The 25,000-nt window shown below is 40.2% G+C and overlaps 1 protein-coding gene across 1 annotated transcript in view; it reads right to left on the minus strand.

Moving 5' to 3' along the window:
- The window catches only part of LOC109920567 (cyclin-dependent kinase 13-like), a 54,563-nt gene that overhangs the window by 25,225 nt on the left and 4,338 nt on the right, over nt 1–25,000 (minus strand). Inside the window, exons 3-6 of the mRNA XM_048595637.1 lie at nt 24,684–25,000; nt 12,634–12,807; nt 4,713–4,852; nt 1,998–2,168 (exon numbers count right to left, since the gene is read on the minus strand). Coding sequence (XP_048451594.1) covers nt 1,998–2,168; nt 4,713–4,852; nt 12,634–12,807; nt 24,684–25,000 — 802 coding nt within the window. The remainder of the gene's footprint in view (nt 1–1,997; nt 2,169–4,712; nt 4,853–12,633; nt 12,808–24,683) is intronic.

Here is a 25,000-nt window from a genome sequence, read left to right on the forward strand (position 1 = left end):
CTATATTAAGATTAAAAGGGTGGCTAGGGAGATGAGGGAGATTTTTAATGAATATTTCTCCTCAGAGTTTACTGAGTAGTAAACAAATGGGGAAGTTTTGGACCAATACATATTGCCAGAGAGGTGTTTGCAGCCTTAATGCGCATTAAAGTGGATAAATCGCCTAAGCCTGTTCAAGTCCGTCCTCAGACAGCGTGGGAGGCTAGGGAAGAAATTGCACAGGACAGTGCAGAGACTTTTGCTTCATCTTTAGCCACTGGTGAAGTTCCAGAAGACTGGAGAGTGGCTAATGTTGTTCCTTTGTTTAAGAAAGATAGCAAAGACAAGCCAGGGAACTACAAGCCAGTGAGCATGACATCAGTGGTAGGCAAGTTATTGCAGAAGATACTGAGGGACTGATTAGGGATAGCTCAGCACACCACTAGTCACATCTGCACACAGGAAGTCATGTCTGACAAATATTTTAGAGTTTTTTGAAGAGGTAACCAAGAGGATAGATGAGTGTAGGGCAGTGGATATTGTCCATATGGACTTGAGTAAGGCCTTTGACATGGTCCCGCACGACAGGCTAGTCATGAAGGTTAGGTCGCATTGGATCCAGGGAACGCTAGCTAACTGGATTCAAAATTGACTCGAAGGTAGGAAGCAGAGAGTGATGGCTTACGGCTGTTTCTCAGACTGGAGGCCTGTGACTAGTGGTGTGCCAAGGGTCGGTGTTGGGACCTTTGCGATTTGTTATTTACATAAATGATCTGAATGTGAATGTACAAGGCATGATTAGTAAGTTTGCAGATGATACAAAATTAGGAGGTATCGTTGACTGCAAAGAAGGATATCAAAAATTACAGTGGGAACTTGATCAGATGGGAAGTGGGCTGAGGATTAGGAAATGCAATTCAATACTGATAAGTGTGAGGTGTTGCACTTTGGAAAGTCAAACCAAAGTAGGACTTATGCAGTAAATGGTAAGGTCCTGAGGAGGGACCTAGGAGTACAAACACAGTTTGTTGAAAGCAGCGTCACATGTACATAAGGTGGTGAAGGCAGCATTTAGCATGCTCGTCTTCTTTGGTCGAGGCACTGAGTATAGGAGTTGGGATGTTATGTTACAGTTGTATAAGTCGTTGATGAGGCCGCACTTGGAGTATTGTGTACAGTTTTGGTCACCCTGTTATAGGAAAGATATAGTTAAACTGGAAAGTGAGCAAAGAAGATTTACGAGGATGTTGCCAGGACTAGTAGGACTGAGTTATAGGGAGAGGTTGGCCAGCACAGGACTTTATTCCTTGGAATGTAGGAGAATGAGGGGTGACCTTACTGAGGTGTATAAAATCACGAGGGGCATAGATAGGCTGAATGCGTACAGTTTTTTTCCCAGGAATGGAGATTTGAAAACTAGAGGGCACAGGTTTAAGGTGAGAGGGGAAAGATTTAAGGAGGACTTGAGGGGCAACTTCTTCATTCTGACAGTGTTGCATATATGGAATGGGCTGCCAGAGAAAGTGGCTGAGGCAGGCACAATGGCTGCATTTAAAAAACACATTTGGACAGGTACATGGGTGGGAAGGGTTTAGAGGGATATGGGCCAAATGCGGGCAATTGGAACTAGCTGAGTGGGCATCATGGTCAGCATGGACCAATTTGAGCCGAAGGGCCTGTTTCCATGCTGTATGACTCTATGACTCTAAATATTTTTCATGCAACAAGTGTGAGATCCAGAACACACAGTCCACAAGAGTGGAGGAAACAAGAAACTATTAATGATTTTAAAAGGCAATTAGACTGAACTTGGAGAAGATGATCGCACAAGGCCATGTGGATCAAGTGAAGGAATGGGACTGACTTGATTGTTCCATGTGGAGCATGAACGTCCTCCTTGGGTTGTATATGACTGAGTGATGGAGCTGGATTCAGGGTCAACATGGTGTTTCAACTCAACTGTACCAAACAGTTCATCCAAATATTTCCAAATCCTAAATGCCGATCACTCCAGATACCTTTATCTTTTTTAAAATCCAATGCATCTTCCTTGTCCGTCACAATCTCTTTCATGTTTATTATGCTCGAGTGGTGCAACTGCCTTAGTATCTTAATCTCTCGGATAGCAGTTATAGGGAAGCCCTCCTTTTCATTATCCAAGCGAACTTTTTTTAAAGCAACCATGTCACCTAAAAACAAATGTACAATTAGAAATATAATCTAGAACTGTTCGGCACATCCAAAGGATCAAAATTATCTTCTGATAAATTTAGAATTGGTGAGCAAATATCCAACATGTGCAAAGACTATTTTTAATTCAATATTGCCCCATAAAACAAAACCGTTTTCAAAGATTTATTTCATTTTCTTTTGTTCAAGTTGGTTCTTTTCCTCATTAAAAGTACGTGAAAAGAAAACGTAACGTATCTAGAGTAGAGTTATGGTCCGAGTCTTAAACCTGAAACCTGTAAACTTCAATTCCATGATGGGGAAATGTAAAGTTGGATCTAGTATATTTGCTAATTTGTAGGCTGGACCCAGATAAAATCACAATATAATCTGCCCAATTGATGTGAATACCCGACTGGTCCACCAGTTTTTGGGAAGGCAATCTGGTGCGATCACCAAAGCAGTTTTGCATCAGGAGGGTTGATGGAACGTTGGACCTTGTTGTGTGGGGTTTGGAATATAAGGGTAGGGAAGTACTGCAACTGCACAAGATACTGGTGAGATCACATCTCGAGACTGCGAGTACTGCCCTTTTGGTCCCTTTATTTAAGGGGAGATATTGTTTCATTGGAGGAGGCAGTTTAGAGAAGGTTCACTAGAACGATAAAAACTGCAAGAATTGCGGGTGCTGGAAATCAGATGAAAACAGAAACTGCTGGAAAAATTCAGCAGCCCTGGCAGCATCTGTGGAGAGAAATCAGACTTAAAGTTTCGGGTCCAGTGACCCTTCTTCATATCACTGGATCTGAAACGTTAACTCTGATTTCTGTCCACAGATGCTGCCAGACCTGCTGAGCTTTTCCAGCAATTTCTGTTTTTGATCACTAGAATTATGCCCACATTAGAGGGATTGTTTTAAGGTTAGAAGTTATATAGCTTGGAACCCTACTCTTAAGGGTAAATGCTGAGAAGACGTTTCATCTCATAGGAAAGTCTAGGACTAGAGCATATAATCTCAGAAAAAAGGGGTGCCAATTTAAGACTGAGATGCAGAAGCATTTGTTCTGTGGGTTGAGTATTAGAAATTGTTCCCGCAGCTCTCTATGGCAAGCTAAGTCCTTGCGTGTATTTAAGGATAAGATAGATTCTTATCAGTAGGGGAATGAAAAGGTTATGAAGGGCACGAAAGTGGACATAAGGAATGCTGGATCAGCCCCAATCCAACTGAAAGGCAAGCGAGGGCTCGACGGGCCGAATGGCCTTGCCCTGTTCCAATTTCTTACAGTCTTATGGTCTCTCAAGTCTTGTAATACATGACTGATGTTCAATTACCTCAGCCCTAGGAAGGATAAATAGTAAATGATGTCATTGCTAGTTGCATCAACAGTCTAAAAACAAATATTTTAAAAAAATCTATTAATTCTATCAGTTTGGTGCATCTACATGTCAAGATGCCAAAGAATAAAACTGCACACTTAATTGTTTCACCCTACCAAGATCAATGGAATAAGCTTTTGCTGTTGCAGTAACATTCACACTGGAGTCAGGTGAAGGAATAAAGTCCATTCCAGGCAGAGCCCCAGCTATCGGATGCTATAAATATGTCTAAATACTGGATTATATACACCTTTGCATGGAGTGAGCAAAGACTTAGTGGTACAAATTCCACCTGAGCCAGAGGACGTAGAAACAAACTGGATCAGCCAAACACATTTTGTTCCAGTTACATAAAGGATATCAACATATTTTCACCAAGTGTCAGTAATGATCACCTTGAAACGATCATCAATTTCCATTAAAATCCATCTGGTTCACTAATGTCCTTTAGGGAAGGAAATCTGCTGTCTTCATTTCGTCTGAACTACATGTAATTCAGATAAAGCAATGTGGTTGACTCTTAACTGCCCTCTGAAATGCTCCAGCAAGGCATTCAGTTCAAGGGCAATTCATGATGGGTAACAAATGTTGGTTTTGCAAGTGCACCCAGCATTCTATGAAAAAATAAAATTCTGTAGAAAAAGACTGAATTAATTTTTAAACATTATACAAAAACAAGAGAAATACAAAAATCTAAAATATCAGATATTGGAGGATGTGAAACAGAACCACTCTTGTCTGCCCCTCACTGAAAAATACTTGCAACCTTAGCTCATTCAGGTCTAAACAAAAATGCAAAACACTTGCACAGGGAAAATGCACAACTAATGCAGTAAACGTAAAAGTCACACCTACTGGATTCTTCCTTCAAAGTTCTTTCAACTGTAAAACAGTTTAAGTTAATACCATAGCAAATGCTAAGTCTTGAACAGGGCCTGTCTTTTAATCTGTCATTTTTACAATATTTGCCTGCTGCAAGTGGAATTGGTAAAGGCCTCAGGATAATGTTGCATGCTGCCCTTCTGACTATGGAAAGGGTGACTCAAATACAAGAATGATCAAGGAAGGAGACAACTGTAGGTATCAATGGAGAGAATAACAAAATTATCCCTATTTCAAATTAACACTCTTCATAAAACTCAATTTAAACTTTCACTGAATAAAACATGCAAGGAATATAATTTTACCAGCATCTTTGTCCTTAGCTTTGTAGACTTGTCCATAAGTTCCTTCACCTATTATTCCAATAATATCAAACTTGTCGACGCAGCGTTTACCCCAGTCAATTTCTGCTATTACAGTCTCACCATGCCGAGGGCCACAGATTCTAAAAATAAAACATTTCAGTTACTAACCTCAACATAAAGCTTAAACAGAATCAGGGTGAACAGTAATGATGCAATTCGGTTAAATACAATTAGCTGATTGACACAGACCATCACTTAAATAACTCAACTGGTTACTTGATACTATTCAGATCTCCAAAGGGTCTTGTGCCTTCCAAGAAACTTAGCAACATATTCAACACCCCCGGGTCACAGGAGATGCAACCATATTGATGAAGCCTCTCACACATTGTCATTCTCCAAAGGCTTTACCTCCCTGTCCAAGCAAAGCTTCTTTCAAACCACTGCCATTTTAAAAAGTTGAAAGAAAATCACTCTTTTCATATTTCCCTTTCTTGGGTCTTCTTTGCAATTGGCTGAGAATGAGAGGTAGCAACATAAGGCTGACTGGAGAGGACCACCATTTCTGAGGCATAATGGGAAGAGATGCAAATAATGATATCTGGGGTGGGTCTAAGAGTGTCTTCAGTTGGAGAAAAAGAGGAAGTCGTCAAGCTCAGCAGCCTGGGTTTATCCAGGAAGGTAGGCCTCCCACATCCAATACACAGATGAAAAGCATTTGATTGTCGAAAAATAAAAAAAAATAAGAAACAGCTGATCTTCCAGAAAGTTTGTTTTTCACACAAGCTCCCGCAACCTTGTGTTCAACAGTACCATTTTTGTCAGAAGTACACTGAAATAGCTTGAAACAACACTACTCTCCTCCCACAGTACGGTGGATTCTTCATATAACTTGACTGGAAGTGGCAGCACATCAATCTAATATACCCTTAAGAACAGTGATGGTGGGTGCTCATTTCCTTTCTTATCAGCAGATCCAATAAGTAGGCATAATCAAAAGGCAGAGTTCCACTGACCAGGTGAGACGAGAAAGTCAGTAACATTTCGGCATGCACCTGGAAGCCTCAGCTCTAAACAATACGTTATCGAGCCAAAAGGAATCAGGTACGCATTCAGTACTTATAACACCAAGTTTGTTTTGATTATTAACATTTAGATATCATTCAAGGCATTCCATGATATTCACCAATATAACCGAAGTATCTAATCATATTAATGCTGAACATCATCTGCTAGATCAGATGAATAACTGCTCATTGCTTAGATGCAACATTCTGAACTTAAATGGCTCCAATGCTGAAATGCCAAATTATTGCCTCAAAAGCTGTGTTCTACTTATGTTAAAACTACAGCCTAATTGTCTAAGGAAAAATATAATTCCAGGGAATTATAAACCTTTTTACCAAAGAGAACAATGGAAAGAAGTTAACTTAAAAAGGAGACATGGCTCTGCAATAGCAAATGAATATGCTCACAAGTATTGATATCGAAGGAAACAACTGAAATATACTGGAAAAATGTGGAAATTATGAGCAAGTTGCACAATCAAAAGTGGAAAGACATTAGGGAGAGTTCATGGAATTCTGAGCAATTAAATTCCCAGATAATTAAGACAGATATAAGAAAGCAGATAGAAGAGACAACTTAAAGCAAAACAACTTGAAGAAAGAAATCGCACCATTGAAGCTGTTCATTCAATTTGTTTGATATAATGTTTAAGTAATAGTGAATCAGAAAGGGCATTAAATCTGAAAATACAAACGTGCATCAGAGCTTAGACTGTACCACATTATATTCTTATTTTTACTGGATTCCTGATTCTACTATCATGGTAGTTTAGCATCTAATTGTGAAGGAAATCAGGAGAGTCATCAGAAGCTTCCTAAAAGCAAAACTTTCACAGCTCAGAGGATAGAAGGCACGAAGAAAGACTGGGGAACATGAAGTGCTGAGTAACAAATGCAGATGTGCCCAGATTCCATGAATGTAATAAGAAGTTGACATACATGGACACAAGCATGAAAACAATCAAGGATGCCAAATAAGTTAATAGATTTGTTCCAGTTAAAATGTTCTCAAGAAACAAGCCACTTTTGAAAAGCAGAGGCAGACCTAGGTATAGAGCAAGCCCTATATGACCTGATGTAAACACTTTTATCATCTCACCTGTAACATATTAGAACTACTTTACCACTTCAGAAGCAAAATTATTTGTTTTAGGCCAAAGCATCGTTCAGAGATTCCAAAAATATACCTTGCCAGATATGAATTCATGTATTATGGGTGTTCTTAGCCAATATTGATATTTGAAGTGAATCCAGCAGATGTGTCATTGAGAGAACAATTATAAATATCTGCGCATTTTGTTCATGGACAAACTTCACACTTGCACATCTTATCAATTTATTTTGATGACGTCATACAACAAGGTCACAAATATTCTGTGCTCAAGTTTGACTGGATTTTAGTCTTTAGGAAGCTGTCCTGCACACAGATTAGGTTGCATAAATTGCACCATTCAAAACTCCAAATATGTCATGTTGCCCACCTTCATTGAGGATTCCATTGGAAAAAGGGCATGATGAGGTATGAAACATCGTACAGTACTTGCAGTTTACTCCAGTCATCATTCAACAACAGGTTTTGTTAATACAGAGGTCGGACGCTAACCAAGGCGGTCGTGGCTGAATGACTTTCGAATTCACGTTGACAAACTAGGTCTTTTAGCCTTTGGCTTCACTTCTTTTTCTTCTTTTGTGAGATGTCTGATGAGCAAGGTATCTCTAACTGCAATTGATGTGATAATGAGCTACCTTCTTAAATTGCTGTGGTGAACGTGATGCAAGTTCACCCACAGTGCTATTAGCAGGGAAATTCCAGAATTTTGACCCGATCATTGAGAAAGGTCAGCAAGTACTGCATCACACTCCCACTGTGTGCTTTCTGGTTATCAGGGCATAGGACCCCCTGGATACTGCAGCAAGGCCTGGATAACATTCAGGCTTTGGCTGATGGACAGGCTTCTTTTTTATTCACTTGTGGGGTCTGGGTGTTGCTGGCTGGCCAGCATTTATTGACCATCCCTAACTGCCATTGAGAAGGTGGTGGTGATCTGACTTCTTGAACTACTGCAGTTCACCTTCTGTGGCTTGACCCATAATGCCATTAGGGAGGGAATTCCAGGACTTTGAGCCAATGACACTGAAGGAATGGCAGTATTTTTCCAAGTCCAGATGGGGAGTGCGTTGGAAGGAAACTTGATGGTGGAGGTGTTCCCATATTTGCTGCCCTTGTCCTTCCAGTTGGAAGTGGTTGTGCATTTGGAAGATGCCATCTGCGGATCTTTGGTGAATTTCTGCAGTGCCTCTTGTAGATACTGAGTGTCAGTGATGGAAGGAGTGGATGCTTGAGGATGTAGTGCCAATCAAGCGGGCTGCTTTGTTCTGGATTTTGTCAAGCTTCTTGAATGTTGTTGGAGCTGCATGCATCCAAGCAGGTGGGGGGGCATTGCATCACACTCCTGGCTTGGGCCTTGGAGATGATGGATTTGGAGCCGCATGGTGGCTCAGTGGTTAGCACTGCTGCCTCACAGCACCAGGGACCCAGGTTCGATTCCACCCTTGGGCAACTGTGTGGAGTTTGCATATTATCTCATGTCTGCTCCAGTTTCCTTCCATGAGAAATGCAGGGATAGGGTGGGGATGTTGGGTCTGGGTAGGGTGGGCTTTGGAGGGTCAGCATGCACTTGATGGGCTAAATGGCCTGCTTCCATTTGTAGGGATTCTACAACAGGCTTTGGAGGGGGGTCAGGGATTGAGTCACTTGCCACAGTATCCTTAGCCTGTCTTCCTCTTGTCAGGTTAGAGTCAGGTGAGTTATTCACCACGGAATTCCCAGTTTCTGACCAGTTCATTTGTGTATTACATTAATGGAGTGAATCTAATTAAGGTTCTGGTTAACGGTAACCCTAGCATGTTCATAACAATGGTAAATACCATTGAATGTCATAGGGAGACGGTCAGAATCTCCCTTGTTGAATATATTCATGCCAGCCAATGACTGTTATCCAGGCCTTGCTGCAGTATCCAAAGAGGCCTATGCCTCAAACCTTGACAATCATGGTTACTACAACTGACAAAGTTTCTCTAGCAATCCCTTCAACGGAAGGTACTGTTTGCAAGGCATGATGATTTGTGTTCCCTCAGGTGACTCAGCCAACCAATCCTGCAGCAACAGATTTTTGGGCAGTGAGGACAGAATTTCCAAGGAAAAGGTTTCTCATCCAAGGTTCTCATCCCTCTCCTTCCACTTTTGTCCTTTTTTGGTCAGTCTCCAACTATGTTCAGCTAGATGGATGAGACACACTACATGGACAATTTATGGCAAGTTCCTCCAAAACACTAATGTCAATGCGCCCCTTCTCAATAATGTCTTCTGAGAGCCCTTAAAGCATTTACTTCACGGAGATTGAATACCATCTTTAAGGCACGTCAAGCACAGGATCTCAACCAATTATACAGCATGCAGACGCAATATGCAGATCAGCAGAATTACAGTGCACGATCATGGTGGTGGAGAAAATGGCTCTGGCGAGGATGGTGGAATTCGGTCATTTGTGTTTTCACTTGACTTACACTATGATGCAGAAACATCATGTGGAAATGCTCCAATGCTCGGAGGTGCTTGGCAGGTGACTCAAGTCTTACTTCCAATATCAGAAAGTGACGGTTAAGAACAGGCTGAAGGCTTCTCCCTGTCTTTGGAGGTCTCTATAATCAAGAATTCAGCAACATAATTTTACACAGCTATGCTAGCCCAAATGATTCTGTGAACGTCCTCTTTGAGGGTGACCTTTTGAGAAAGGTAGCTGCCAAAAAAGAGAATGTGTCAAACAGCATCAAAGTCTCTCCATCACTAACAATAACTAGAGGTATAGGTGCTTGAGGTTTTCTGTACTTGCTGGTAGAGTTTAGCTCCTGCTGATTTTGTGAATCGTCTGAATTTCACCTGTAAGGAGGCCATAACTGCACAGTTACTATATTCTAAGTGGTGGATATATTGAAGGGTCACCTTAGATCTTAACCTATTGAGGTTGTAAAGCTTCAAAACTTACTCATGACCCACTGGAAAGAATTTCTTGAACAGGCTGCAGTATGTGAAGAAAGCTGATGCAATCACACAGCCTTGCTTGATGACAATCCAGATAACAAGGACTCAATCACCAAACCATTGCAAAGGATTGTTGCTGTTAAAGAGCAATGGAGAGGTCCAGACCCTTTTCTTGAATTTCAAAGATGATGTATGTAGCTCTCCTATATGACCAAAAGACACATTAGGTCACCTTGACGGATGCCTTCACTGATAAGTAGGAGGCAGTATAGGAGAATGTGAGAGAGAATCTTCCCCCAACGCACAGAACAGAAATGCTACTACAGCTTCCACAAATTGATTTATCAGCCTTCTAAAAGGCACATAAGTTGGGAAGTAGAACTTTTCCTTCCCTAAAGGCCAGCAGTAGAGGGAAGGTACTATTAAGCAAAAACCTTGAACAATGATACATCAGTAGGATTCTTCACTGCCCGTATTTCAAAATCTCTCACCTCGACAGCATTCCTCCAATCAATCTTAGCTGGTGAAGATAATCTTCTCATCAATCCTCAGAAATCCAGCAGTTTGGTCAAGAGATAAGGAAGAATCCTGGTGATGGTGTTGCAGTTCAAATGAAATGTCCTTGCTACTTGCCAGCACAAGCCTGAATGCAGTGAGCTAGCACAGGTTGCAGCATTACAACAGGGTTATTAGTGGAGACAGTCCCACATCTGAACAAATACCAAGGGGATAGCAGCTCATAGACAGTAAAAATGCTTGTTCGAGGAAAATCTCAATTTAAGCAGACTTTGACTATTATTGTTACACATTTTTTGATAATAGCTCTACACACAGTAAACAAACCTGGAAGTAAAGCAAGAAAGTTCCACAAACATTTATTTGAAAGTTATAAATACGTATATACACAAACACCTTCAAAAGAAGGTAAGAAACAGAAGCAAGAGGAGGCCATTTGGCCCATAAGGCCCACACTGTCGTTTAATAAGATCATGGCTGATCTAATTGTGGCCTTTTCTGTCTGAGCCCATAAGCACTGTAGATTAAAATTAGTCTAACTTAGTCTCAAACATATTCATAATCTTTGTAATTCTCCCACCCCCACACAGAAATGATCCTGAGAGAACAAATTCCTTCTCATCTCCATCTTAACTAGGAGGCACCTTATTTTGAAACTGTGCTCCCTAGTTCTAGATATCCTCAAGGAGGAACATTCTCTCTGCATCTAACTTTTCTATTCTTCCTAACAAGCTGAACATTTGCCAAACTTCTGTCCACTCATTCATCTACTAATATGCTTATTTTGGATCAACTGCAAATTTGGCTACAATGCCCAAGTCCTTCATACGAGTCATAGAATCAATATAAATTTAACTAAGATTCCAGCACTCATTTCTGTGAAACACCCCGTTAGTTATTCTTGACAAACCAGAAAATGACCAAGTTAACCTGAATCTATTTCGGGTAAGTTTGACAAACCTCTAATCCATACTAGTGTACCAATCCCAATACCATGTGCCACCTTATCAAATGTCTTTTGGAAATCCAAGTACACTACATACTGGTGCTGCTGTTTCTACCCTTGCCAGATTTCAAAGCACTCAAACAACTTTTCAAAGATGATTTCTCTTTCACAAAACCATGCCAACTCTGCTCTATTGTGTTACAGCTTCCTAAATGTACTGGTACTACTTCCTTACTATGTATGACAGCAATTTCCCCAATTACAGATGCTAGGATAACTGGCCCAGTTTCCTGCTCTGTCTCCCTCATATGTTTAACAGAGGTATTAGTGTGATTTTCCATGTCACTGGGACCTTTCCAGAATCTAGGAGAGTTTCAAAGATTACAAACAATGCATCTACTATTTCTGCAGCCATTTCTTTTAAAGGCCTAGGATGCAACCTATCAAATCCAGGAGACCTGTCAGCTGTTAGTTTTCCTTGTCCTTTTTTCTCCGACAATTTATGATTGTTTGAGGTTTTCTTTGGCCCATCAACTTCTCTTATAATTACTGGGATTTTTTTTACTTCTAACACGGAGACTGAACAAGTATTTTGTCTAAGGCTTTGTCATTTCCTTGTTTCTCATTATCAATTCCTCTGCCTCATCCTCTAAGACATCAATGTTCACTTTAGCTACTCTTTTCCTTCTTGCAGAGGTTCTTATATTTTTTGCTCGTTTGCTCTCATTTCTTTTTAAGTAATTGTTTGTCAGTTTCCAACATTTTCCTAACCTTCTAGTTCAACATCTATTTTCACTGTTTTACTCAAACCCTTGTGACAGCAGTGTAACTATATCCGCTCCTTTGCCAACAATTCCATCCTTTGCTCAACATATTTCACAAACAAATGGCATCATCTATAAAAGCATTATACATTATATACGTAAAGATAAACCTCTGAAAAGCAAAAGACTTGTGCACAGCGCAATATCCTATAAGTATTGCACTGTCACATTTTGCCCATTACATTTAATTAATAACAACTCTAATGCTAGAGTGTGCGAGATTAAAAGTTATTTCAGAAAAATTAAGTCAGTTTTCCCAAACACAATTTTTCAGTTTAACTACAGGCAAAATTGGAGAGCGAATAGATGATATAAAAAAAAACTGGTCTTTATCCCCGGTGTACTGAAAAATGCAAATCTCAAAGTAGCACACACAAAACAAAAACACCATCTTACCTAAATTTCCAGGGCATTTTCAGTGTTCATTTTCATGCATGTACAGATGCCATGCCACAAATGCCTGGAAATCATCTGCCATAATGTAGAAAAGGCTGATCTTTAGCATCTAATAAATATTTTCACTCACTTGGGTCGCTTTTTAATCTGTGACTGAACAGGTGTTTTCTTCTCTTCAGGAGTTTTAGGAGATGGTAAATCAGATCCTGGAAGTTCAGGTGGCAATGGAAGGTCTGTTAGTAAGTGCCGGGTCTTCCGTTCAGGATCCTTCTTTATAATCTTTGTTATAAAGCCATCCTTTGGACTGCAATTAGAAAACACAGGCTCAAGGGAACAGAATCAAATGTCACTATAATTCTTCCCCATTCTAATGAAACATGAGAAAATCAAAGTCAAACAAAGCTTTTCAGAACCAGATAGGGTCATTCAAAAACATCTTTCCCTTTGACTTTAGTGTATCACTTATAGCGCCTGTTTGGTACTGCTGCAGTCATAAATTCAACAGTCTTGTCGGGCATTCACTAAACATGGACTTTGCTGTTTTCCCCCAGATCTATGTGCCAAATTAAAGACCACCTCAATCAAAAAAAACAAATTGACAAACTGCTGCTTATAGGGCAGATAATTGCACAATACATATTAATATAGTCTAGAGTAAGTCAATTGTTTAAGTAGCTCTATAACTGGCAATCTAAAAGTGCAACAGTTCCAACTCTAACCCACTTTAGATTGGCATGGACTGAAGGCAGATTAACAGATAAAATGGAATAGGAATAAACAGGTCACTTGAGTTCACAGGCTGTAAATAGTAATCAGATATTCACAAACAAATCAGTTAATTTGATGAGGAGCTTTAGCGGTCTGCATCCAAGTTTGCTAACAAAACAAACTTAAGTTGGAATGCAAGCTGTTGTTTCTGGTTGAAAAGTCCAGAACTGAAGATCACAACCTCAGAGTAAAAGGTCTGCTATTGTGAGGAGAATTTTCATCACAAATGATAATAAAGGTTGGAATTCATCATCACAAAAAAAAATTAATGCCCTTGATGACTGAGCATGCAAGACAGAGTCATAGAGTTATACAGCCTGGAAACAGACTCTTTGGTCCAACTCATCCATGCCGACCACATATCCTACACTGATCTAGTGCCATTTGCCAGCATTTGGCCCAAATCCCTCTAAACCCTTCCCGTTCATGTATACACCCAGTTGTCTTTTGTTGTATTGTTCTTTATCCCATTCCCCTCAATCCGTGTCCCTCTCTGGTTCTTTATTCAATTCCCCTCAATCTCATGTCCCCCACTGGGCACCCACCCTATTGCCACTGGGAAGATCTACTTCCTCATTGACTTGACTGAAACTACCAGTCCTCGTGATTCTAGGCACTTCAATTCAATCTCACCCACCTCCAATCTTCATCACTCCCAGGAGAACGTTCCCAGCTTCCCCAGTCACTCCTTACAAACTGAAGACTGGAATCACAAAGAGGGAGGGTGCCCCTGTACAAAGGGTGACTTCACTCAAACATGCCACTTTCTCAAAATTTGCTCCCCTCCCATCTCAAAGGGGGCATATTTCCCACAAGACATGCCAAACCGAGGGCAAATGGCAACTGTGACTGAACAACTAATGTGGGCAAACTGCCCCTTCCTCACACTAGTCTTGCGTCTCTTCTCTGAACTGCTTTGAACACATTCACTTCCTTCCTTAAATAAAGAAGCCAATAACACACAATACTCAAGATGCCATCTCAAGACAATCTGGGGTATGTCTGACACACCAGAGAGCAATATTACCATACACAACTGACTGTCATGCTTCCCAAGCTCCAACAGTGTCATCACTTCAAAACAGATTTGATGCCTGCTTCATGCTCCCAGGTGTACTAGACAGATCAGCAGAATTTTAGATACAAGACAATCAGGGGTACAGAGAAAGTGCAGGAAGATGCAGCTGAGGTAGAAGGTCAGCCACGTCATACTGAAGGGCTGGTTCAATGGACCGATTCACCCAGGCGCCAGGTTCTGAAATCCCCTCATTTTCCTCTGTTAAGACAAAACATAAGCCTAACACCTTTGAACAAATGTTGTTAGCCCGCCCAAAATCTCCTTTGGTTGGGAATTTATTTTCAGATTATATTCTATAGCACTGCGGAACATTTAGCTTGAAGTAGCAACGTAAAAGCACGTTCTTGTTTGTTTTCTTTTGAGGGTTGTTACTCTATCAAAATCCAGGCAAACAGCCTAGCAAACCCTGGGTATTTTCAAGAAATTATAAACTGATAAGTTTGAGATGATTAAAAATATTTGCACTCAATATACCATTAAGTGTGCTATCAACTTCAAGTGAAATAAAAATTGCTGGTGCAACAATCCCATTTCTTAATATGGCACAAGAAGGCCAATGTATTCATTGTTAAACTTTTTAAGGTTTGCAAATTGGAAAGTAACAGTTAGTATGTGTCAGTTATTTTCATATTCTGTTTGCAGTTAATGCTGCTCCGAGTATACTACAGTTCTGCCACAGGCAAAATCGTTAAGACGGCTTGCCTCAAGCAGCAAATATACTATTGCATACAGAAGTACATTTTAACCTACCCACCCAAATTTTGATGTAACAATCTATGCAAGACTGTGTTTTTTTTAAAATCTATCATGGACTGGTCTAAAATTCTAAACGGCTAACTGGTTTGCAATTGCAAGACAGAACAGCAAAATTAAAAATTCTCTTTGGTCTCAGATAAGTCGAGGTATCACAATCTGTCCTGCACTGGTCTTCAGCGCTCCCATCAATTGGGTAGTTGAATAAAAGGATTATTGCTTACTGCTTTGACGAGATGTCCTTCAATAGCCCCTGCCCTGTTAGCAATTCCAGGGCCAAGCATAATCAGGTAGGAAAACTTAAATGGTAGTAAATTTCCTTTCATACACAATCAATGTTGTTTCACTCACAGCAGACAGCCTATGTCTTTAATTAATCTTATGAGATGCTACAATTCTTGCTAGTGACAATATAGGACACTTAAAGTATGCTGCTTTCATTGCTTACCCATCATCTATCTTTTGGTTGAAAAATAACTTATGATAAAACTTGGAGGACATAGTGTTTGTTCTCCAAAAAAGTAGTTTGCTTGCTTTCATGCTATTGTGAGCAAGAACTCCAGCAGAGACACAAAGCAATCAAAGTTTTAATCAAAACAAGAAAATATGAATCCTCAATTCATTTAGGAAGGTTTGTATTTCCTACTTTTCTTTCGCCAGGCTCTATTTTCTTAAAATCAACAGCCTCGATTTTATGCTTCAAATTACTCTCCACTCATATTACATAACACTAAACTTCACATCTATGGAAATGAAACCTGAATTTCAAGTCAATCATATTACTTACCACTTGTTTATCTCAAAATTTAGCTCCTGCGGCACTTCATTTCTGGTTTTCATCCAGGTTTTTGGATTTATTTAGCTTTTAATACAAACTCCACCAATGCAGAAAAATAAAACAAGAAATCTGGCTATGATTTCATTTATCCACAGCCCACCACTCAGATCAGTACCCACTCAAGCCATTATCATGGATGTCTACAGCACAGGAAAAGACCCTTAGGCCTAGCAACTCTGTGCCAAAAACAAGCACCCAACTATGCAAAGATAACAAACTGCAGATGCTGGAGTCAGAGATAACACAGCGTGGAGCTGGAGGAACACGGCAGCCCAGACAGCATCAGAGGAGCAGGAAAGTAGCCCATAGCCTTGTAAGTCTTGGCATCACAAGTATGCTATTATATTGAAAACCTGAGCAGGCTCATATGTTCTTACATCAGTTCACATTTGCAGAGTACAGTACACGCGCACATACCACTTTTTGCCATCAGCAGCTTCTAGTTTCTAAATTGGCACTTTTGATCGTCTCTTGTCATTTAGAATATTTGATTAAAATTGTAAGCAAACAATATTATGGGTCAAATCTGTGAAGGTATTTCACAAAGCAATACCATGGCTAGAGAGATCATCCTTCTGTTACAAATAATTTTATAAGGAATATTCCCAACACCCTCTGCAAGATAAGGTACACTGATCCAGAGGTTGTATCAGTAACAAAATGACAGAAACTACTGCTGAGTTCAAAGAATGCCTTGGTGAAAAAAAAATCAAGCCATCTCCATGACAACCACTTTAACTCATTCAACCCTCCACCAGGTACATCATTTAATGGGAATACCATGAAGATGCAGGAAGGCCACCAAGAATCCAACTGCATTAAGGAATTCACACAGACAGCCAAGCAGGAAAGGAACAGCATAAACATGAAAATCACTTAAAACATTTTACAGAGCAAGATAAAAATTGATTGCAATGTACACAAGGATGAAGGTAGAAGCTGGAATATAATGAAAACTAACATATGGATCAAAAGTACTTTAAAACTTCAGTACTTAATCATTATGGAGGCATTTAACATCATGTACAAACATAACATTTTAAGGCAGACATGTTTATCTATAGTCATTAAACTGCTGTTAAAAAGTTCAAATGAACAAGCTGTAACTTTTTGTGGGACTATGTTCAGTGAGAACAGAGAAGAAAAGGCAAAGCTCTTGACACCAACTGACTGTACAGCCACCCACCCCCAAGTCAGTATCAAGGCATGGAAGACTTGTGTTAATCTTCCTGTGTGCTAAATCCTCAAGTTGCACTCTGTTGCCACAAAATGACTTGACTAAATCCTCTCAACTACACCTCCAAGAACACACATCAGCTACCTGTGAAGATCCAATGGTATGTTTTTAAAAGTACAACAGAAACCATGGTCACAGTTGACATTACAGTTCTGTTTAGCAGACTTTCAAATCTAGCAAAGAACAAGATATTCCTCTAGACCTCCACGTTGATACAGCTGACTCAAGAATTTGAAGATGACTTCATAATCAATCTCATTTATTTTGGTCATAGCCAAGCAGAACTGATTCAGCAAGGTACATCTGATAATGCTCAGTGGCAACAGCTCAAGGAAGTTAACAGCAGACTGCCCAAATATTCCCCCACAAGTCCCGATCAAGCAGATTCATTCTGGTCAGAGGTGAACTAGCATTGTCTAGGAATGTAATTTTCAAAGACAAACAAATGATTATTTCACAAGGTCTACGTTAAGATATGATTGAACATATTCATACAGGGCAAACAGAAACAGGGAAGAAAACATTTGTCACATGGTTTTACCTATAGACTCAGCATTAACATGGATATACATCAATTGATCAATAGGCCTAAGCTTATTTCCCCAATTAATAAGATCATGACTGATCTGTTTGTTTCAAATTTCACATTCTCATCAACCCCCAGTAACCTCAGATTCTTATCAGGCAAAGCAATCATGCTACTTCAGTCTTAACAATATTTAAATGATTCTGCTTTCATTACAGTCTGACGTAGGGTGTTCCAAACTCGCACAACCATCAGCAATAAACGAGTTACATTTACTATTTTCCAGTCTGATGGGCTTTTCCTGAATCTGAGATCTTTTGGAAAATTAACACCAATATATCTATGATCTCACGTGTCACCTCTTTTAAGACCTTATGACGAAGTTATCAGGATTTGGAAACTTGAGAACCCAAAGCTCCTTTGGTTTTGGTTTGTTTAGTATCACTCCCCCTAGTGACGATAATTTCATTAAGTTCCTCTCTTCCTTCCACTTCTTGACTTACAGTTATTGATGGAATTTTTAAAAAATGAACTATTGTGGGGACAGACCAAATCATTTGTTCATTTTATCCAATGTTTCATCATCAATTATTATTCCTCATTGTCAGTGTCTAGAGGATCAAAATTAACTTTACTTACTCAACGTCTTTTTAAATACCTGTAGAACTTCAATGCTCACACAGATGCCCTTATTAAGTCTTAGCCCCAGTCATTGCCCTTGCAAACTGGATGTTAAATTTAATCAGATTGTGGCTGTTGCTACCTAAGGCTACTTTTACTAAGGTTATTAATTACTCCTGTCACATTACATCATAGCAAATCTAATATAACCTGTCCATACAGCAGCACATCTGGAACGAACCTAAGAAATTTTCTCCAAAGCATTCTATGAACTCATCTAGGGTACAACTGCCAATCTGATTTTTCCAGTTTAGGGACAGACTCAAGTCACCCGTGATTACTGCCGACCCTTTATCACCAGCACCTAATATTTCTTGTATACTTTGTCTCATGGTTTGCGGTTACTATTAGGTGGCCTGTATACCATTCCCATGAGTGACTTCTTTCTAATGCTATTTCTGATCTCCAGCCAACAGATTCTACATTTTGGTCTCCTAAATCATAATCATCTCTAACTACTACACCATGTAATCCCTGATTAACAGTGCTACCCTCTAAGTTTACCTCATTTCCTGTCCTTCTCAAATATCATGTACCCTTCAATATTCAGGACCCAATCGTATATGTAATCACATCTCCACACTGGCTCTCAGATCAGATCTGTTTATTTCAACAGGATCTAACAATTTGCTTACTTTGTTATGAACGCTACACAGATTTGAATACAGAGCTTCCAGTGTTGTTGTTTTGCTTTCTTTATAACATTCAGGCTTAATTTAGTTTAGACTCAAGACTCTTTTCATCAGTCTCTTCCTGTCTTTCACTGACCCTCCTTTCCAATATTAATGTTTTCCTCTCTCACCTCATCTCTTTGATACACCACATCTTTCTATATATGGCCCTTCATCCCCATTAGTTTACATCCCTCTCAACTTCCTCAGTTTTCCAGTTTTAAGAATACTGGCCCTAGCATGGTTCAGGTATAGGCTCTCAATGATACAACCTACTTTTAGGCCCAGGAACCAGAACACACTCCACAGTAGTTGTCAGCCCTACAGTCAGAGCTCTAAATGTTATATGCTGTGCTGATTCGTACATAACTCAGGTGCTAATCCAGAAATTACCTTTGGAGGATCTGCTTTCTAATTTAGTGCCACGCTCCGCATATTGTCTACGCAGAACATCTTTCCTAATTCCACCTATATTGTTGAGATCTACACGGACCACAACTGGATAGTCCTGAGAGTTCCAGCCATGAGCAAAAATATGCTCAGAAGTTGAGCAGGTAACAGGAAATAAGTTTGGTCTTTACTTTGAGGATTCATGTTAAAAGAATCAAATTTCCCTATGCAGCTGACAGGCATAATTAAAAATAGTTTAAAGTTAATCCTATTGTCACCGATGGCTTGTTTTACTCCTTTTGTTCTCAGTTTTTATCCATTTACGAGATGTGGTCGTCACTAGCTGGGCCAGCATTTAGTGCCCACCCTTTGTTAGCCTTGAGAAGGTGGTGGCAAAATGCCTTCTTGAATGCTGCATTCCACACGCTTTAACCCACAAAGCCCTTTGGAAGGGAATTCTAAGATTTTGGCACAGAAACAGTGAAGGAATAGCAAGATATTTCCAAGTCAGGATGTTGAGCAGCTTGGAGGGGAACTTGCAGGAGGTGCTGTTCCCATGTATCTGCTCCCCTTGGCCTTCTAGATGGATGTGGTCGTGGGTTTGGAAGGTGCTCTCTAAGGATCTATGGAGAATTTCTGCAGTGCGTCTTGTAGATAGTATACACTGCTGCTACAGAGCATTGGTAGTGAAGGGAGTGGATGCTTGCAAAGATGGTTCCAATCAAGCTGGCCGCTTTGTCCTGGATTGTGTCGAACTTCTTGCGTGCTGTTGGAGCTGAACCCATCCACTTAAGTGGGGAGGCATTCCATCACACTTTTGAATGATGGACAGGTTTTGGAGAGTCAGGAGGCGAGTTATTCACTGCAGTACCCTAGTCTCTGACCTGCTCTTATAGCCACTATGTTTGTGTGGTGAGCTCAGTCGAGTTTCTGGTCAATTCTTAAACACCCCACCCCCAAGTGTGGACAGTGGGGATTTCAGTGGTGGTAACTTAATGTGTGTGAGACAAGGGGGTGGCTAGATCGTCTCATACTGGGCATGGTCATTGCCTAGTGTGGTGTGAATGTTACTTGCCATTTGTCAGCCCAAGATGTCACAAGAACTGTCCAATGCTTCTTGTATTTGAACATGGATTGCCTCAGTGTGAGTCCTCGCAAATGGAGGTGAATATTGTGCAATTATCTGCGAACATCCCCACTTCTGACCTGAAGATGGAGAAAGGTCATTGGATATAGCAGCTGAAGATGGTTAGGCCTAGGACACAACTCTGAGGAACTCCTGCAGAGATGTCCCGGAGTTGAGATGACCAACTTCAACCACAAACATCTTATGTGCCAGGTATGACTCCATCCTGGGGGATGTTTGCCCCCGATCCCCATTGATTCCAGTTTTTCTAGAGCTCCTTGATGCCACATTCAGTCAAATGCAACCTTGATGTCAAAGGCCGTCACTGTCATCTCACCTCTGGAATTCAGCTCTTTTGTTCATGTTTGAACCAAGGCTGTAAATGAGATCAGAATTTGAGTAACCCCAGCAGAACCCAAACTGGGTGTCACTGAGCAGGTGCTGCTCAATTGCACTGTTGATAACACCTTCCATTGTTTTATTGATAATTGGAAGTTGACTGATGGGGCAGTATTCAACAGGTTGGATTTGTTCTGCTTTTGTGTACAAGATATTCCTGGGTAACATTCCACATTGTCAAGTACATGCCTGTGCTGTAATTGTGCTAGAAGAGCTTGGCTGAGGGAGCGCAAGTTCTGGAGCATGAGTCTTCAGTACTAATGCCAGGATGTTGTCAGCGGTCATAGCCTTTGCAATATCCAATGTCCCCAACTATTTTTTTCATGTCACATGGAGTAAATCGAAATGGTCAAAGGCTGGCGCCTGTGATGGGGGCCACTGGCGGAGGCAGAGATGGATCAACTACCCGGCATTTCTGGCTGAAGATTGCAGTGAATGTTTCGGCCTTATCTTCTGCACTGAATGTATGGGCTTTTCCTTCATTGAGGATGAGAAATCCTCCAGCGAGTTTAATTGCCCATCACCATTCACGACTGAACATGGCAGGAGTATAGAGATTAGATCTGAACCTTTGGTGGTGGGTTCACTTAGCTGTTTATCACTTGTGGCTGATGTTATTTTGTGCACAAGTAATCACGTTTGGTAGGTTCACCGGGCTGCCCCATTTCTAAATATGCCCGATTGCATTCTCCATTGAACCAGGTTGATGGTAATGGTTGAGTGGGGGATTATGCCAGGTCATGAGGTTATTGAACAATCAGCCTGTTGTAAAATTCAACAAAAGATTCACTTTTAGCACTTCACAATGTGCTAATATTCAAAGAATTCAGCACTCAGCTTAACTATTTCTGGTGTTAACATTAAGTGTTCCAAGATTGGGCAAAACATCAGAGGATAGAGGATATCCACAAAGACACAACTTGGCCCCAGCTTCAATTTGGATTTTCCTCTATTCGAGCTTTGTCCCAAGAGTGTAGTTCCAAGCACTTGAGCTTCTTCAGTCAAGTTCTCCAAACAGCCATTATTCATATTTAGGTTAGAAAAGCAATCATCGGCAAGGCACTCAGTACAGTGGGTGCTGGAGAGAATCAAAACCTGTTCTTACCTGATACACAACAGCAAATGGATGAGAAGCCTTGATCTTGGTGGAAATTCTCTCTTCATAACCTATACCATGAAGAAGTACTTGGCAGAGATCAGAAGTCAAACTTCATACCTGCTCGCTTATATGCCTCACTGGTACACCAGATGGTGTATTTATTCCTTAAGCTGCAAGGAGCGATTTAATATCCTATTTATAGACAAATTAATTACATGTGTCGTGGCTGTAAGCAAGAAAGCCCAGCCTTACATTATGTACGTGGAAAACTTAGGCAACTAACAGAAAAGATTGAGAGTTTTGTGGTTATTAACATACACAAACCACCCTACCCAAATTGTCAAGAAACAGTTCGGCTTTGAAGGATCATGGTTTTGGAAAAAGACAAAACAAAATCAGATTGTGAAGATCTTTATTCAATGCTATACTTTCTCCAGTAGTCAAGCCTAACACTATCCCACTTTGAAGAGGACACAAACAATTCTTCAAAAAATTTCCAGAATCTACTGGGCTGTTCTCTGTAGCAATGTGCTATAAAGATATCAGTCTATGCTCAAGCTTTTATAAAATGTTTGGAGGCACAATCTTTGAAAGTAATACCAACTCCTTAGGTCTCCCAGCATAAACGCTCAAGGCTTCTGAGATTCTATCCACAATGTCGTGTCCAGGTTACCGGCCAATCAAAATCTGCCTCAACAATGTCCAACAAGCATGATAGCACTTAATAGTAAGTAGTGCTGAGAATACAGACATGTAGCAGTGTAACCTAGACAGGCTGAGTGAGTGGGATTAGGGTATTGAACTCTATGATTAGCAATGTTCAAACTGAATGATGGAGCAGGTTTAAAGGTTCGATTGGCCTGCTCTTTCATCTAAGTTTCTAAGTTACATTACAAATACATTACAGCAGCAGAAATCAATTCTTAAACACAACTAAACCAAATTTAGTCCATATCACTACAGAATTTAAATCAAAAATGGCTTAACGATACAAGTTGGAATAATTCCCCAAATCTCGATTATTCAGAATTAGACAAACAGATTAGAATACTTTGAAAGATACACATCATTTCAGCCCTGATGTTTCCATTTGAACGGATTTGGTTATATGGTCATGTAATATGGAGGGCATATCCAACATGTGCAATTGCATTGCTTGTGACATTAATGTCAGCAACAGAACAGCTTTGCTTACAAAATGCAACAGATTGTAAACAAGTTGAAACAGCATTACAAAATTCTCTCTGGATTAGAATGCCATTTAGTCCAAATCAAAACAACCCAAGTGTCTAAACTACACTTGGATATTTTTAAAAATTAGAATTTTTTTTTGTATAAATGTATAAACCTCCACCCCAGTGCCACGAAACCTGGCCTAGAACTCTCCACTTTGAAAAACACAATTCTTCTCAAAAGGTACCAACATCTTCTGGATGCCTCTCTGCAACATGTAATATAGTCATCAGATTATGCTCGAGCCATTCCCAAGAAACGTTTTGCTCAACATCTGCACACCAAAACATTGAGAAAATAAGACCCACCTATTGGGTCTCGCCAGAATGCATGTCAGAGCTTCCAGAATTCAATCCAGAATAGTAGGCCACTTGAAAAGGGGAACCAAATCAAAGTTTGGCAATGACTAGTTTTGAAAATGACTACTTAATATTAAGTAGCACAGTCGGTCAAAGTCATCAAAACAAAATCTTATACCGGTAAGTCCATACAAATGTCAGCCAGTAAACTGCTTCAAAAAGATTACATATTGCTGTTTATTATTTCCAAGAGGTGTTCACATCCCTTATGTTCACGTCCTTATGCAATATAACTTCCTGCATGGTGTGCAAGAGCCACTTGTATATCAACAGCTATGGGAATGACAGAAAGCGCAAAAGACATGGCTCACAAAGGCCAGAGTTCAGAGCAATGCACAGCATAGGGCTTAGGGCTGCAAGTAGATGGGATGCATCAGAGACAGCTGCTAAACAAGCAACATTTTCAAATGACAGGCACAAACACGGTCTGGAACCAGGAGATGGCACACACCAAAGACACCAGAGGTGAGGAAATCATGTATACATAAATGGATTCAGCAAGAGTCAGGTATGCCTATTCCTGTCACCTGGACCAAGTGTCAGCATTTCTATTAACATATGTAAATAGATGTCCTCTGCATTTCCAACATTGTTGGAAACTATTCCAATATATATCATTCAACAAAGAAATTGGAAATTTTCTTGGAACATGGTTAAAATTCATCCTGGAACCGACATCACCAAAATTGACCAAATAACCATTTGTCTGCTTTATTGAGAGGCTCAGCTATGAATAAATTAACTACCACATTTGTTTACACAGTTTCACTTCTGACACAAATTTGCCTGGACCACTTCTAAAAGTTTTGAAGAAATAAAACGTGCAACATAAATTAAAGCCCTTGTTCCTTCTTGCATTTTAAAAAACTTCTATCTTCAAAAAAGAGCATTCACAAGTAATCGTGGCACTACTGTCTTATTATAGTAATGAAGCTTCAAAAGATTCAAAAGCTAAATCAATTCTTCACCACTTCACGTCCCAACTCATAAGCGAATGCTCCATCAGGTTTTACAACACTCACCTGCTCACTTCTTCATGTCCCTCCTTGGTCAGCACTGGGAGCAGAGGTAGTGATGGCAGTGCTGATGTTTGCAGAGTCGGGTTTTTCTCTCTCTCCTTTGCAATTTCATTTGGCACAGCTTGCTTGAGTTTTTCTTTTGGCGTGGTCAACTCCACTTTCAATGGTTGGGCTTTCGGAATTTTTGCCCCGATGTTCGTTGGTGTTGCCTCTTTTTTATCTGTGTTTGAGTCAAGATCTGTTTTCACCTCCTGAGTAGTCACCTTGACTTTTGGTTTCTCACTTTTAACTGTTACCTGGATCCCAGTGTCTAATGGGGA

This window comes from Rhincodon typus, chromosome 4 (genome assembly GCF_021869965.1).
Source record: "Rhincodon typus isolate 14 chromosome 4, sRhiTyp1.1, whole genome shotgun sequence".
Lineage (NCBI taxonomy): Eukaryota > Metazoa > Chordata > Chondrichthyes > Orectolobiformes > Rhincodontidae > Rhincodon > Rhincodon typus.